We start from the raw sequence: 14,907 nt of genomic DNA, 5'->3' as shown, positions 1-14,907 counted from the left end.
AAGCACCGATTCAACGACAAAGACCAGGGAGGTTTTCCAACGCCTTGCGAAGAAGGGCACCTATTGGTAGATGGGTAAAAAAAAGCAGAAATAGAATATACCTTTGAGCATAGTGAAGTTATTAATTACACTTTGGATGGTGTATCAATACACCCAGTCACTACAAAGATATAGTTGTCCTTCCTAACTCAGTTGCCGGAGAGGAAGGAAACCGCTCAAGGATTTCCCCATGAGGCCAATGGTGATTTTTAAACCAGTTGCAGCGTTAAATGGCTGTGACTTGGAGAAAACTGAGGATGGATCAGCAACATTGTAGTTACTCCACAATTCTAAACTAAATGACAAAGTGAAAAGAAGGAAGCCTGTACAGAATACAAATATTCCAAAACACTGTTTGCATTAAGGCAATAAAGTAAAACTTTGAAAAAAATGTCAAAGAAATGTCCTGAATACAGAGCATTATGTTTGGGCAAATCCAACACAACACATCACCGAGTACCACTCTTCATATTTTCAAGCGTGGTGGTGGCTGTATCATGCTATTGGTACGCTTGTCATCGGCAAGGACTAGGGAGTTTTTTAGAATAAAAAGAAAATGAATAGAGCTAAGCACAGGCAAAGTCCTAGAGGAAAACCTGGTTCAGTCTGCATTCCAACAGACACTGGGAGACAAATCAACCTTTCAGCAGGACAATAACCTTAAAATGCAAGGCCAAATATTGTACAATCCAGGTTTGCAAAGATCTTGGAGACTCTGCTGTCTCCAAAGTTGATTCTAACATGTATTGACTCAGGGGATTGAATACATATCTAAATAGATGCCTGTTTTATTTCCCATAAATGTATTTATTGTGTAGAATGTTGACCAAAAAAATGACAAATCAATTTTAATCCCACTTTGTAACAAAACGTGGAAATAGTCAAGGGGTGTGAATACTTTCTGAAGGTACTGTAGGTGACCACTCAACCAAACAAAAACTAGACATTGTTTTTCCGTTGGAATTGACTTGTGCTTTTAGACAGTTGAAAGCATAGTGATAACACATTGGGAATTTAACAACCTTTCGGCTGTCTTTTTGAGCAAGTGAATATAGATTGTAATCCCATTGATCAACGTCTCAACCAAATATTACCCAATTGTCCACATTGAAATGATGTGTGCCCAGTGGGTATGGTTTTGATACATAGCTGATGCTGGTTGATTTACATAGATGACTGAAACAAAACTATTTCATATTCACATTTAGCCACCATGTACAGTCGTAACCCCATAAAACAGAAGGGTGTCATTTTTGGGGGGTAATTAAGTGCCTTATCCATGATATTAATTTGACCAGTTAAAGTAGGTCCAAAGTGCCTTTGTTATTCTTGTGAGGGAGCAGTGCAATATTCTTTGATAAATGATTTAACATGTACAGTATTACAATTCTGGAGCTGCTGCTCATGACAGCTCTGCAATTACTCATGACCAAATACAGTATTATTATTTATGACAGGCTTTTCAGATGTTACGGGCTTCTCAAAAACATCCCCACTAGTTGGACTCTGATACAGAGAGATGTATCAGACCTTTAACGATGATGGGAAACTGTAGTGACCTAGAACCAGTGGTGTAAAGTACTCAAGTAAAAATACTTTAAAGTACTACTTAAGTAGTTTTTTGGGGTATCTGTACTTTACTATTTATATTTTTGACAACATTAATTTTACTTCATTACATTCCGAATGAAAATTATGTACTTTTTTACTCCATACAATTTCCATGACACCCACAATTAATCGTTACATTTTGAATGCTTAGCAGGACAGGAAAATGGTTAAATTCCCGCATTTATCAAGAGTAGATCCCTACTGCCTCTGATCTGACGGACTCACTAAATAATGTCTGAGTGTTGGAGTGTGACCCTGGCTATCTGTAAATGTAAAAAACAAGATAATAGTGCTGCCTGGTTTGCTTAATATAAGGAATTTGAAATTACTTGTACTTTTACTTTTGATACTTAAGTATATTTAAAACCAAATACTTTTAGACTTTTACTCAAGTAGTATTTTACTGAGTGACTTTCACTTTTGTCATTATCTATTAAGGTATCTTAACTTTTACTAAAATGTGACAAATGGGTACTTTTTCCACCACTGCCTAGCATTGAGGGGAATATTTGTTTGAAGTTTATGAAATGTGATATCATTGAAGCCAGTAAGATTCAGAACCACTCACCCTTTACTTTTACATGGGGTGCTTGAATCTTGTGTTATTGCACTCATTCATGCATTTTAAATATATTTTACACTCTCACTTGCGTATTTTAATATTTTCACCTTTTAGATGCCAAAAATAATCTCACAGGAGAAATTACATGGTAAGATAACTGATGTTCCTGCGTTATTCTATTTAAAGTATCATAAGATAAGCTGAATGATGCCTCTGTGATTGATTTATCTTTGGGACATTAGGACTTTAGTTATGTGCCTTGAGGCAACTCTGCCAGTCAATGGGTATTTTCATTGCTCCAAAGTCTTATCCTTCCCCCCACACATTTTTTTGAGCCATGGGAAAGATCTCAATTGCATACTCCTCACATCCTCTCTCCTCATCTCCTTCTCAAAATCCATTGGATAAGAAAACAGAGGTCCCGCCCCTCTGACCTTTTCCTCCAATGGGTTTTGAGAAGGAGACGAGGAGAGAGGACACAAGGCGTTTGCGATTGAGCTATTCCCATGTTTTACATTACAAGTTTTGAGACCCTGTAACATGTTTCATTTTAATAAATATTTGTTTAAAAAAGGAGACCAGTAACACCATGTATGAGTATTATTATTAATGGTCAATGAATGCAATATCAGTGATAATAACACGCTCCACGTTTTCAAAAAAACACACACACGACCGACTTTGGCAACCCTGCATTAGAGAGCACTATCATCTCGTGCAGTTTCCCAAACACGGTCCAGGGGCCCCCCTGGTAGCACATTTGTGTTTTTGCACTAGCACTACACAGCTGATTCAAATCATCAAAGCGTGAATCAGTCTAATGATAGGGAAAAACCAAAACATGCACCCGGGGAGGGGGGCCCAAGGACCGAGCTTGGGAAACTCTGACCTAATGGATAAACTGTGGTATTTGCCAATGGCTCTGCTTCACAAGAGCATAATGACAATATCATCTTTGCTCTCCTGAGACTGTCTTGTTGAAGGATCAAGGTATAAACATACATACATACATTAGGCTACAAATTATAGTGTAGAACTACATTGCAACTACATGACCCAGCTAGAATCATCAGCGTCATCTGACTCTCTCCCCCTCCATTCATGTTCCATTAATATTTGCATATTTAACTAATTAGGCCTACTTACTCCCGAGTGGCGCAGCGGACTACAGTCCCTGGTTCGAATCCAGGCTGTATCACATCCGGCTGTTATTGGGAGTCTCATATGGCAGCGCATATTTGGCCCGGCGTCATCCGGGTTTGGCCGGGGTAGGTCATCATTGTAAATACGAATCTGTTATTAACTGACTTGGCTAGTTAAATAAAGGTTATATTAAAATAAAATAAAATACTCAAGGGGCCTTGCTACTGTAAATGCATAAATCCTGTAGCTGGCGCAAAAGCGCCGCTACCCGGTGGCATGCAGAACAACCAGGAAGTCGCTAGTGAAAACATTTCCGTGCGTCATGATCTGAGAATGCTTGTATATAAGGTAAGTTTTCCTGACAAACTGCAAATAAAAGTGTGTTTTAAAAAAATCACCCGATAACTTACTGGACGAGTTTATATTTATACCCAGCGAGAGTTATTAGTCCTTTTTATTATGCAATTGTGTCATTTGCCTTTCGTGCTGCTTGCGTTGTTGTACGTCGAAGATGGTTTCTATTTCTTCGAAAATGAGAACTAATGTACTAAAAATCCCCCACATTGTATTATATTCAGCGATTTATTTGTGTTTAAGTCAATAACTTAACTCTACTTTTGCAGCCAAATATGACATTTTGTGACCAATACACAGTTGGCTGCAGGTGTGCTCACACTAGGCCCTGTCTGTTGGCTTTGATTCTTACTTTCACCTTGTGCTTTGCAATACAGTAGTCTATTATCTTCACCGTTAGAAAGCCAAGATAAAAGTTGTAAAGATTGTCAATCAATCCCATGGATTATTCCTGTGTTGTATGTATGTCTGTATGTCAGGATGTCTGTTGAAAGCCAAGAGAACCGGACAGTGGAGGTACTGGGGGTACCTGAGGAGGTGGAGGATGAGCTCCTGTATTTGTACTTTGAGAACAAGTGTCGTTCTGGAGGAGGTAGTCTGGTGTCTGTGGAGCTGGAAGGGAGCCGGGCCATATTACTGTTTGAAGAGGCAGAGGGTAAGAATGGATTCTGTCTGTAATTCTTGTAATCTGATATAATGTTGAAGGCTAATAAATTTCCTATGTACCTAGACATCTTCATGAATCATTCTTTATCTGGATCCCCATTAGCTGATGTCTTAGCAACAGCTAGTATTCCTGTGGTCCACAAATTAATGATACTATTGTACCAAAAACAATTATTCTATTACCATCCATAGCATTCTGATTATATCTGTGTTTGATTGACAGTTGCAGCAAGGGTCCTGTCTAAAGGACCCCATGTCCTGCACAACACTGAGTTGACCGTGAGGAAGCCTGCGTGTAAGGATCCATGGAGACTGTTGTTGCGGGGGGTTAACCCAACCACCAGTCAGGAGCTGGTGGAGCTGTATGTAGAGAACATGATGGGAATGGACATAGACGATTACACTCTGTACCCCTCACCTGGCAGGGACCTGGTCCTAGTACACTTCCGTCAGGCCTTCAATAAAGGTTAGGGGTTTTCCTATCAAGTTCAAAGATGGAATCCACAGTAAGGGGAAACGGCATCACAAGCCGCCCCACCACTCTTGTTTTTGTTGGCGTGCTGAGGAATGTCGTGCAGCGTTGTAAAAACATATTGTGCTCTTCTATCGTGTGTGCAATGTCAGAAGGGGGAAAAAAACAGTTTGTTTGCAGTAACTTATTTGATGTTGTAGTATCACAGACAGACATGCAGAGTTAAATTTACACCATGACATTTAGGGGGTGTCTGTATCGAGTGCATGCACTTGCACCACATTATTTTCTAGGCCTAATAATAAAGACATACTTTAAATGGTAAAATTGTATTACCTTTTAATGTGGCATGAACACAGCAAGTCATATTTTCATCTGATTGTCAAACAAATCACTTCAAAAAGTAGGCATGTTCATCCACTTCAAAATTATTCCAGCATTCCAACTGGATGTATACTCGTGGCATTTGATGACTGGAAATAGACATCTCTTACAAAACGACAGAAGGTGTTCCTAATGACATTCAGCGATTGCCATCGATTAAGCTGACATTAATTTATGCGTCTTGCTGACAAAAATACTTTTTTGTAGCCAGAAAAGTTGGGACACTTGAAATGGCCTGAAACTGTCCCGGGAAAAATGTGATGGTCACCCTAACACACACAGTCAAATTACTAGACTAGGCTACAATGTGTATTAAAATGAAGTTCAAATAGGCCTACTAGCAGCCAGTGATGTAGTGTTTTTAAAAAAAGTATGTGGGTAAATTGGTTGCGGTGGAAATAGTTACGCTCCCTATACTTTCAATGCATTTTTAAAATTGATTTTTTATTTAAAGGGTGGGTAAACGGCACACCACTGTCTACACCACTGCCGGTAGACTACCCTCTCAGACAAGGCAGTTTTAAACACCTGAACACCTGCAGAATAGGTAGCCTACATTCAATTAAATAAATGATTTGAATCAGCCTGAAGGTATACCCTCGTTCATGAGTTGTCCATAATTCATGAGTTAATGCTTGGAGTCTTCCCAGATTGTGTGACATAAAACACTACCTTTTCTTTCCTTACATTAATGACATTTGACAGTGTTATTTGCCACTGGTAAGCATTTAACAATTGAATAAAAACATAACTTAAACCCTGTACAAATCATGGATCGTGGCGATCTCGGAACATGCACTATAAGTGTAACAATGCCTACGTAACATTTCATGATGTTTCACCGTGAAACTGTTCTCATGGGCACACAAATCCAAAATAATGTAGGCTTATGCCATTGCAAAATCAAATGCTTCTAACCGTCACTATAGGCCTACTTAAAACCATAGATTTTAAGTAATTGAAATGATTTGGCAAACAATATAATTATGTATGTATTTTAAGTGGCTCTGCTTTTGCATACAGTATAGTTAATGTGTGTATTCTTCCTTATTTTGCATGCACAGACTTCCAGAAGCTTTTCACAAAGATTTCTAAGAAGCCTCTGGATGGAGCGCAGATTGTTCTGGAACAGATAGATCAGACTGACTCCATCTTAGTGGAGAACCTGCACCCCAGCATCACAGCAGACATGCTCAATCTGTACCTGGAGAGCCAACGGGGTGGGGGCGGTGGAGTTAAGGAAGTCGCCATGATCTCAGAAGGGGTTGCCAGGGTCTCCTTCCTGGACTTTGACTGTAAGTTTTGAACATAGACTTATATGTTTTTAATGTACTGTGTCTCTACCGAATGTCTCTTTTTGAATGCAAGTTATGTTTTCTACTGTAGAAAAAAAGGACTTCGTACATTTTGTATACAAGCATTTCTGTTGTAGCTGTTGTATCCATTTTAAAGTACTAATGTTGTAGTATGTTAATGAAACATAAAAGCTATAAAGAAAGGGTATTCAAATCCTACCATGAGGGTCTGGAGTACTGCTGGTGCTCTCTTCTACCTGATAATTAATTGCACCCACTTGGTATCCCAGGTCTAACTCAGTCCCTGATAAGAAGGGAAGAATGTACTGGAACTGGCTTCGAGATCCACATTTGAATTTGATGGCTATAAAGCATGCAAGTTCTATGTAGCTGTTGAATGTGTTTTATTCCCTTCCTTATTACATCTAACAGCAGTGGAACGTGTCCTTAAACAATCACACAAACTCGAGAAGACGGATCTGATGGTCAGGCCTTACTTCTCCTTCCTCCAATCAGAGGACTCCTCCTCACCTCTGACCGATCCCCTGACCTCTCTGAATGGAACATCCGATAGTAACACAACAAACACACCGCAGACAGAGAGTGGTGGGCAATCGCAGACTGGTTCTCTCCCTGCAGCCAGTACCAGTGACCATTCTCAGTCCTCCCATCAGGTTACCTCTGAGCCCCTGGTCCCCCTGCTGTCCCACCCTGTGTCCCAGGCAACAGCAGCCCAGGGAGGCATGGAGGACCTAACATCGATCCCAGAGCCCATGTCGAGCCACATCCCTGTCCCTGACCCAGTGAAACTCGCGCTGCTCCAGCTCAGTCCCCTGCTCCAGAGCCTTCAGCTGGCCCACCCAGCTTGTAGCGTCCAGATCAGGGAAGACGGGGTCCACATGGCCGGGTCTGACCGGCTGGGGCTGGAGCAGCTGAAGAATGCTATGTTGGAGTTCCTTGGGGGTGTGGCCCAGGCTCATCTCACCTTTGACCTCGAGAAGGCCCACTTCCTGGCCAAACAGGAAGTGAAAGACAAGCTGCTGCAGACGTTGAAGGACAAGGGACTGCCGTCCATGTACACAGTGTCGGACTGCGTTGTTGTGGTAACGTCTCTGTCTTTCAGCTTGGTGAGCCAGGCGTGTAGCTTACTGAAGACCCTGCTGTCTGACTTCAGTATCCCCGTGGACAGAGAGTATGAGTGTATGCTGTATGCCCAGGAGTGGACTGGCTTCCTCCAGTCTCTGGGTCTCTGCTCTGCTAAGGTGTCAGAGAGGGGACAGATAGATGTCCTGACTCTGAGAGGGTTGGAGGAGGAGAAGCAGGCTAAGATAGTGGAGTTCCTCAGTACACCCATTGAAACAGAGGCTATCATCTCTATGGAGCCAGGCATGTTGAAGTATATCCAGACCCACCATCATCAGCTACTAGCTGATATGGACCAGGTGTCTATCTTCCCTCTGGACGCACATGGTGTCTGTGGACTGCGAGTAGGTGTTTTACCTTTTTGAAATATAATAAAAACATTCCCTTGCATTATCTAAATTAATTCGCAGTATATGCAGTAATCCTCTCATACCCTTTTCACACAACCGAGTCAAGCTGAGCTGTACTGGGTTGGCCTGGTTACACGTGCTGGAGTGGACATTGTGAAAATCAAATATCTGAGCCAGAACAGTACGGTTGAGTTTGGCACACTAGTGTGAAAAGGGTATCCAATGTCTTTGTGAATAATGGTCTTATAGAGCGTTTCATACTCGTCATGTCTGTGATTGGTAGATCCACGGCAACGCAGGGGCGTGTCAAATGGCTGATGAGGTTCTGAGGGGCGTGGTGTCGTCCATCGTTACCAGAACCATCACAGTGAACGAACCGGGCGTTGCGCGGTTCCTCATCCAGGAGGGAGAGGGGACCAGCATCCTCAGGGAGATGCAGGCCAAGTTCCAGGTCTACATCAACATGGAGAAGGTGCACTGGGAACCCCTGGAGAACGAGGTAGCTGGCCCAATGATGACGATATTAATATAGACTGTATTATCGATGCTTTTACTATCATTACTAATTCACTTGACAAATGAGGTTGCCGAATGATAAAGATCTACACATGGATGTATAATGCAATTTGTTTTCTTTGCCATGAACTTGTTCTTCTACATTGTTTGGATAAGCATAGTTAGACAAATGGTGTATTTCAGAGATCATAGGAGGCTGGTGGGAGGAGCTATAGGAGGATGGGTTCATTGTAATGCTGGAATGGAATTCACAGAACTGTATCAAGTATCAAGCCGTTTCATTTATTCCATTCCAGCCATTACAATGAGCCCATCCTCCTATAGCTCCCCCCACCAGCCGTGTGTGTGTGTGTGTGTGTGTGTGTGTGTGTGTGTGTGTGTGTACACAGTATGTCTCTGGTGTATTCTAGCTTTGTGATCTCCCTACAGGACATCTTTGAGGCTGCATGGAATATGACGTCCCATCAGAGCTTCCAGAGAAGGTCCTCAGATGGTTCCTTACAGGCTTCCACATCAGTTCTGACTCATACTAACCAGACTTCCAACGACCTCTCAGCTCCAGACATGGGTACATACTTTCATTATTCTCATAGCGATCACATGTATTTGAAAACAACATTTTACATAAATTGTCAGTGTTGTACCCAGCCTAGACACTGAAGAGCATATGGAAGCACAGTGGCCAGAAGGGAGATATTCTATTGGCATTGTTGTTTTGCAATCACTGAAAACATGTACTGATCCCAGGTCTTCTAGAGGAGGCAAAGAGGCTGTTCTCAGCCATAGATGAGGTGGACTGTGGCCTCTCTAGTCTGACCAGAACCACTGACATTGAGGAGGATCTGTATACGGCTGGGGAACCCATTGCCCTCAGCACCGACCAGGGCCCAGACAGAGACACCACTGATGTGGAGGAGCAGGCTACAGAGCCGCTAGTGGAGGGAGGGGGTAGTGATGATGAGGGTGCTCTTGCTCCTCTGGTTGCCCAGGGTGGAGGGCTGTCCTGGGCCACGCAACTCTCCTCTACCCTGGATGAGGAGGCCCAGATGTCCCTGGCCATCCAGTACTCCATGGAGACCACAAAGAGGTCCCTGACCGAGGAGGAGGAGCTGCAGAAGGTTCTGGAGCTGTCCAAGAAGATGACGAAGATGACTCGGCATGATGGTGGTGCCATGGCTACCTCTTCCCTCCCTGCTGCTGGCTTGCACCTCGATCAGGCTGTCCAGGTGTCTCTGCAGGAGGCCATCCAGTCAGCCAACACGGCAACAATCTTTGTGTTCGCTGGCTACAGTTGTGACCTGATCAGAGTGGACATTGCCCTGAACAAGAAGGTCACTCTGAGGAAGCATGAGGAGAAGCTAGAGCACCGCAGCCTGAGGAACCTGTCTCAGTACCACAGGTACGTGTGTGTGTCTGTGTACATTGTGCATTTTCTTTATAGTGATGGGCACCGACATGGAAAATGTATATCGATATCAGTTGCAGTTTTTCCATTCAATATTAAATTGGTTCGTAGAAAATACGTTGTGAATGTTTACTTATATTTGAAGTCCAGACAAGTGCTTGCTGATTGTCCATTGGGACAGGTGTGTTCTGATGGTATAAACCTACCTAACTGTTTTAAAAGTGCCTTCCTCACCATCTTCAATAAGCATTCTCCATTCAAAAAAATTAGAACCAAGAACAAGATATAGCCCTTGGTTCACTCCAGACCTGACTGCCATTGACCAGCATAAAAACATCCTGTGGCGAACTGCATTAGAATTGAATAGCCCCCGTGATATCCAACTTTTCAGGGAAGTTCGGAACCAATATACACAGGCAGTTAGAAAAGCTAAGACTAGCTTTTTCAAACTGAAATTTGCATCCTGTAGCACAAACTCAAAGTTCTGGGACACTGTAAAGTCCATGGAGAATAAGAGCATCTCCTCCCAGTTGCCCACTGCACTGAGGCTAGGAAACACTGTCACCACCGATAAATCCACTATAATTGAGAATTTCAACAAGCATTTTTCTACGGCTGGCCATGCTTTCCACCTGGCTACCCCTAACCCGGTCAACAGCCCGGCACCCCGCACAGCAACTCTCCCAAGCCTCCCCCATTTCTCCTTCATCCAGATAGCTGATGTCCTGAAAGAGCTGCAAAATCTGGGCCCCTACAAATCAGCCAGGCTAGACAATCTGGATCCTCTCTTTCTAAAAGTATTGTTGCAACCCCTATTACTAGCCTGTTCAACCTCTTTCGTGTCGTCTGAGATCCCCAAAGTGGAGACACTCTAGACCCAAACTGATAGACCTATATCTATCCTACCCTGCTTTTCTAAGGTCTTTGAAAGCCAAGTTAACAAACAGATTACCGACCATTTTGAATTCCACCGTACCTTCTCCGCTATGCAATCTGGTTCCCGAGCTGGTCATGGGTGCACCTCAGCCACGCTCAAGGTCCTAAATGCTATCATAACCGCCATCGATAAGAGACATTACTGTTCAGCCGTATTCATCGACCTGGCCAAGGCTTTGGACTCTGTCAATCACCATATTCTTATCGGCAGACAAAAAAAACTTTGGTTTCTCAAATGACTGCCTTGCCTGGTTCACCAACTACTTCTCAGATAGATAGAGTTCAGTGTGTGAAATTGGAGGGCCTGTTGTCTGTACCTCTGGCAGTCTCTATGGGGGTGCCACAGGGTTCAATTCTTGGACCGACTCTCTTCTCTGTATACATCAATGATGTCGCTCTTGCTGCTGGTGATTCTCTGATCCACCTCGACGCAGACAACACCATTCTATATTCTTCTGGCCCTTCTTTGGACACTGTTAACTACCCTCCAGACGAGCTTCAATGCCATACAAATCTCCTTCCGTTGCCTCCAACTGCTCTTAAATGCAAGTAAAACTAAATGCGTGCTCTTCAACCGATCGCTGCCCATACCTGCCCGCCCGTCCATCATCACTACTCTGGACGGTTCTGACTTCGAATATGTGGACAACTACAAATACCTAGGTGTCTGGTTAGACTGTAAACTCTCCTTCCAGACTCACATTAAGCATCTCCAATCCAAAATTAAATCTAGAATCGGCTTCCTATTTTGCAACAAAGCATCCTTCACTCATGCTGCCAAACATACCCTCGTAAAACTGACCATCCTACCGATCCTCGACTTCGGCGTTGTCATTTACAAAATAGCCTCCAACACTACTCAGACTGCATCCAATTTATCACAGTGCCATTCCTTTTGTTACTAATGCCCAATATACTACCCACCATTGCGACCTGTACGCTCTCGTTGGCTAGCCCTCGCTTCATACTCGTCGCCAAACCCACTGGCTCCAGGTCATCTACAAGTCTCTGCTAGGTAAAGCCCTGCCTTATCTCAGCTCACTGGTCACCATAGCAGCAACCACCCGTAGCACGCACTCCAGCAGGTATATCTCACAAGTCATCCCCAAAGCCAATTCCTCCTTTGGCCGCCTTTCATTCCAGTTCTCTGCTGATAATGACTGCTGATAATGACTGTATTATTGACTGTATGTTTGTTTATTCCATGTGTAACTCTGTGTTTGTTATTTGTTGAACTGCTTTGCTTTATTCTTGGCCAGGTCGCAGTTGTAAATGAGAACATGTTCTCAACTAGCCTACCTGGTTAAATAAAGGTGAAATTAAAAATAAAATAAAAAACATGGGATGCCCATTCACAGTTGATGGCCCATCAGCAGGCAATTAACAATGGTAACTTGAGCCTGTGAAAATATCTGTTTTATGCCTGCAGGAACAGTCATGTTCAGTATGCTTTTTACAGAATGGTGTAGGTTAAAAATAAACCTAGATTACAATATGCCTTGCTCATATCAATATTAAAAGATATCATATGGAATTTGCAAAATTGGTGCCCGCAAGCAAATGTTTTTATATTTACAAATAAATTCAATCAACCAATCAGGAGGTGTCTGGACTTCATCAAGAGGAAACATGCCGTGGAGGTCACCATCCAGGGAACCACGGCAACCATCTCCGGGTTCAAAGACTTCGTTACCGGGGCGATGCCGGACATGAAGCTCCTGCTGAGGAGGATATCCACGATGACGTCAGACGCCGACATCCTGCGGACGGTGCAATGGCTGTGGCACGACCCAGCGTCGTCAGGGACAGAGACCGCGTACGCTCCGGAGGCGACAGTGTTTATGGAGAATGCCTGGAAGACGAGGCAGAAAAAGATCGACATCCTGCTCAACAACCTGCCGCACATCATCAACTTTGAGAAGATGCAGGAGTACAACGTGGCCTCTGGGAAGTCAGTAACCATCTCCAGGAAGATGCTGAGCTCAGAAAACTTGTACTCAGATATACAAGGTAAAGAACTTAGCAAATACTGTATGTGAGCCTATAATCATGTTATTTATTTTTTGGTAAATAACAATTACATTTGTGAGATGCAATTTAATTACTGATGCAATATCTTAACAAAGCTATTTAATATGTTGCACCGTTTTCCGTCATGCTATATCGCACTTATATTGCTACAATATGTTGCACCGTTTTTCAGATGAGGACTACAGTCTACTGTCCAACCTGCCTGAAACGTCCAGAGTGAATGAGGATTCTGATGAGTTTCAGGATGTTGTGAAAGACTTCTACGACTCCATACATGAGTACCACAACAGAATCAAAATCATTAAGGTACGTAGGATCTATCGATGTCAACAGCAACTAACCATTAACTTTGTGCTGTATCAGTGACGTCAGAAGCCATTCCTCTGTTAATCGCATTTCCCAGGTTGAGAAGCTGATGAATAGGCTCCTTTACAACCAGTATAGAATGAAGAAGGCTAGTATAAATCAGAGTGCCAATGACCCAGAAGTGGAGAGGACGCTGTACCATGGCACAAGTGAGACCAGCGTGAAAGAGATCTGCGTTCATGGCTTCAACAGAAGCTTCTGTGGAAAGAATGGTAAGGCTTTTCTAATAGTTTTTTTTGTGTGTCACAGTAGTTCATCAGCTTTTTTTTCATTTCACTTCATTTTAGCATTGTTTTCCTGTAGACTTGTAATAATGTGGCCTCTTCTATATCCTGGTCTCTCTACAGCCATATACTAGTTATACTTTACTAATTTTGCCTGTATCTCTTTCTGTAATAATTTAGTCTCTTGTTTTGGTTTCTCTTTGCAGCCACTGTTTATGGTCAGGGGGTCTACTTTGCTCTGAACTCAGCCCTGTCTGTCCAGGATCAGTATTCTCCCCCCAACGCAGACGGACACAAGTTTGTGTTTGTGACCAAGGTGCTTACTGGGGACTACACTCAGGGCAGTCACTCCATGAAGACGGCTCCTCTGAAGGAGAGCTCTGAGATACCCCTCAGATACGACAGCGTGGCAGATAAGATGGACAACCCCTCTCTGTTTGTGATCTTCAATGACACACAGGCTTACCCTGAGTATCTCATCACATGTCAGAAGATTAATTGCTGAGGGAGGGAAGGCGTGGGATAGGATATCCAAAAAAAGCACTAACTCTGTTTCGGCATTGTGTTTTTATATTTTTCCCTATTGGGAAGAGGATTCATGGGAATTCTATTTGAAAAATACTGTGCACTGTGTCTTTAATCATGCATCTTAATTTAGTTTTTCTAACTTGTTTACGCCGCTGTTCTTTATTTATGAGACAATATAGCCTTCTTCTACAGTATAATGATTACAAATACTCAGTTATCCATACCAATAATGATTGCAAAGTGCTCATTCTGGGGCGGCAGCGTAGCCTAGTGGTTAGAGCGTTGGACTAGTAACCGGAAGGTTGCAAGTTCAAATCCCTGAGCTGACAAGGTACAAATCTGTCATTCTGCCCCTGAACAGGCAGTTCATAGGCCGTCATTGAAAATAAGAATTTGTTCTTAACTGGCTTGCCTAGTTAAATAAAGGTAAAAAAAATAATAACAATCACAGTGCAATTGAATCATGAATTAGTCAAATGCAATGTTCTCAACTAAAACCGTATAGTTTGATTATAAAATATCAATGTAACGCCCCTCCAATACATGATATTTTACGTGTGGAATGTGGTTTTAACCAATCAGGATTAGACCCCACGGTTGTATAAATGCATTTAACTGGTAATGTGTTTTGAAGAGCCAAACATTGACCCTACTTATTATGTTGCCTTACTTTTATATTTATTCTATTCCATCTGCGTGATAGATACCCTATTTGGGTAAAAAGGTGGCGTTAATTGGATTTATGTTCAATAAAACTCTTGTCCTGTCTGTTTTTCTTTTTGTGCACACACAACTGCAACAAGGGTGAGATTTGAATCGTACACACATTCTTTCAATGAAGATGGGAACTATTATTGCGTGGTTGCTTTTTCTTGACGAATT

The 14,907-nt window shown here is 42.6% G+C and overlaps 1 protein-coding gene across 1 annotated transcript; it reads left to right on the top strand.

The window, feature by feature from the left end:
- Positions 1–3,621: 3,621 nt before the first annotated feature.
- Positions 3,622–14,793, top strand: parp10 (poly(ADP-ribose) polymerase family member 10). Its single transcript, XM_024395615.2, has 12 exons — positions 3,622–3,703; positions 4,189–4,364; positions 4,599–4,841; positions 6,296–6,526; positions 6,959–8,013; positions 8,303–8,518; positions 8,965–9,103; positions 9,283–9,934; positions 12,477–12,886; positions 13,080–13,213; positions 13,311–13,485; positions 13,704–14,793. Exons 2-12 carry the CDS (start codon positions 4,190–4,192, stop codon positions 14,000–14,002), a joined length of 3,729 nt encoding a protein of 1,242 aa, XP_024251383.1. The 5' UTR covers positions 3,622–3,703; position 4,189; the 3' UTR covers positions 14,003–14,793.
- Positions 14,794–14,907: the final 114 nt, after the last annotated feature.

This window comes from Oncorhynchus tshawytscha, linkage group LG31 (assembly GCF_018296145.1).
Source record: "Oncorhynchus tshawytscha isolate Ot180627B linkage group LG31, Otsh_v2.0, whole genome shotgun sequence".
NCBI lineage: Eukaryota > Metazoa > Chordata > Actinopteri > Salmoniformes > Salmonidae > Oncorhynchus > Oncorhynchus tshawytscha.
The sequence above is the reverse complement of the archived record's forward strand: the minus strand, read 5'-3'. Positions and strand labels throughout refer to the sequence as shown.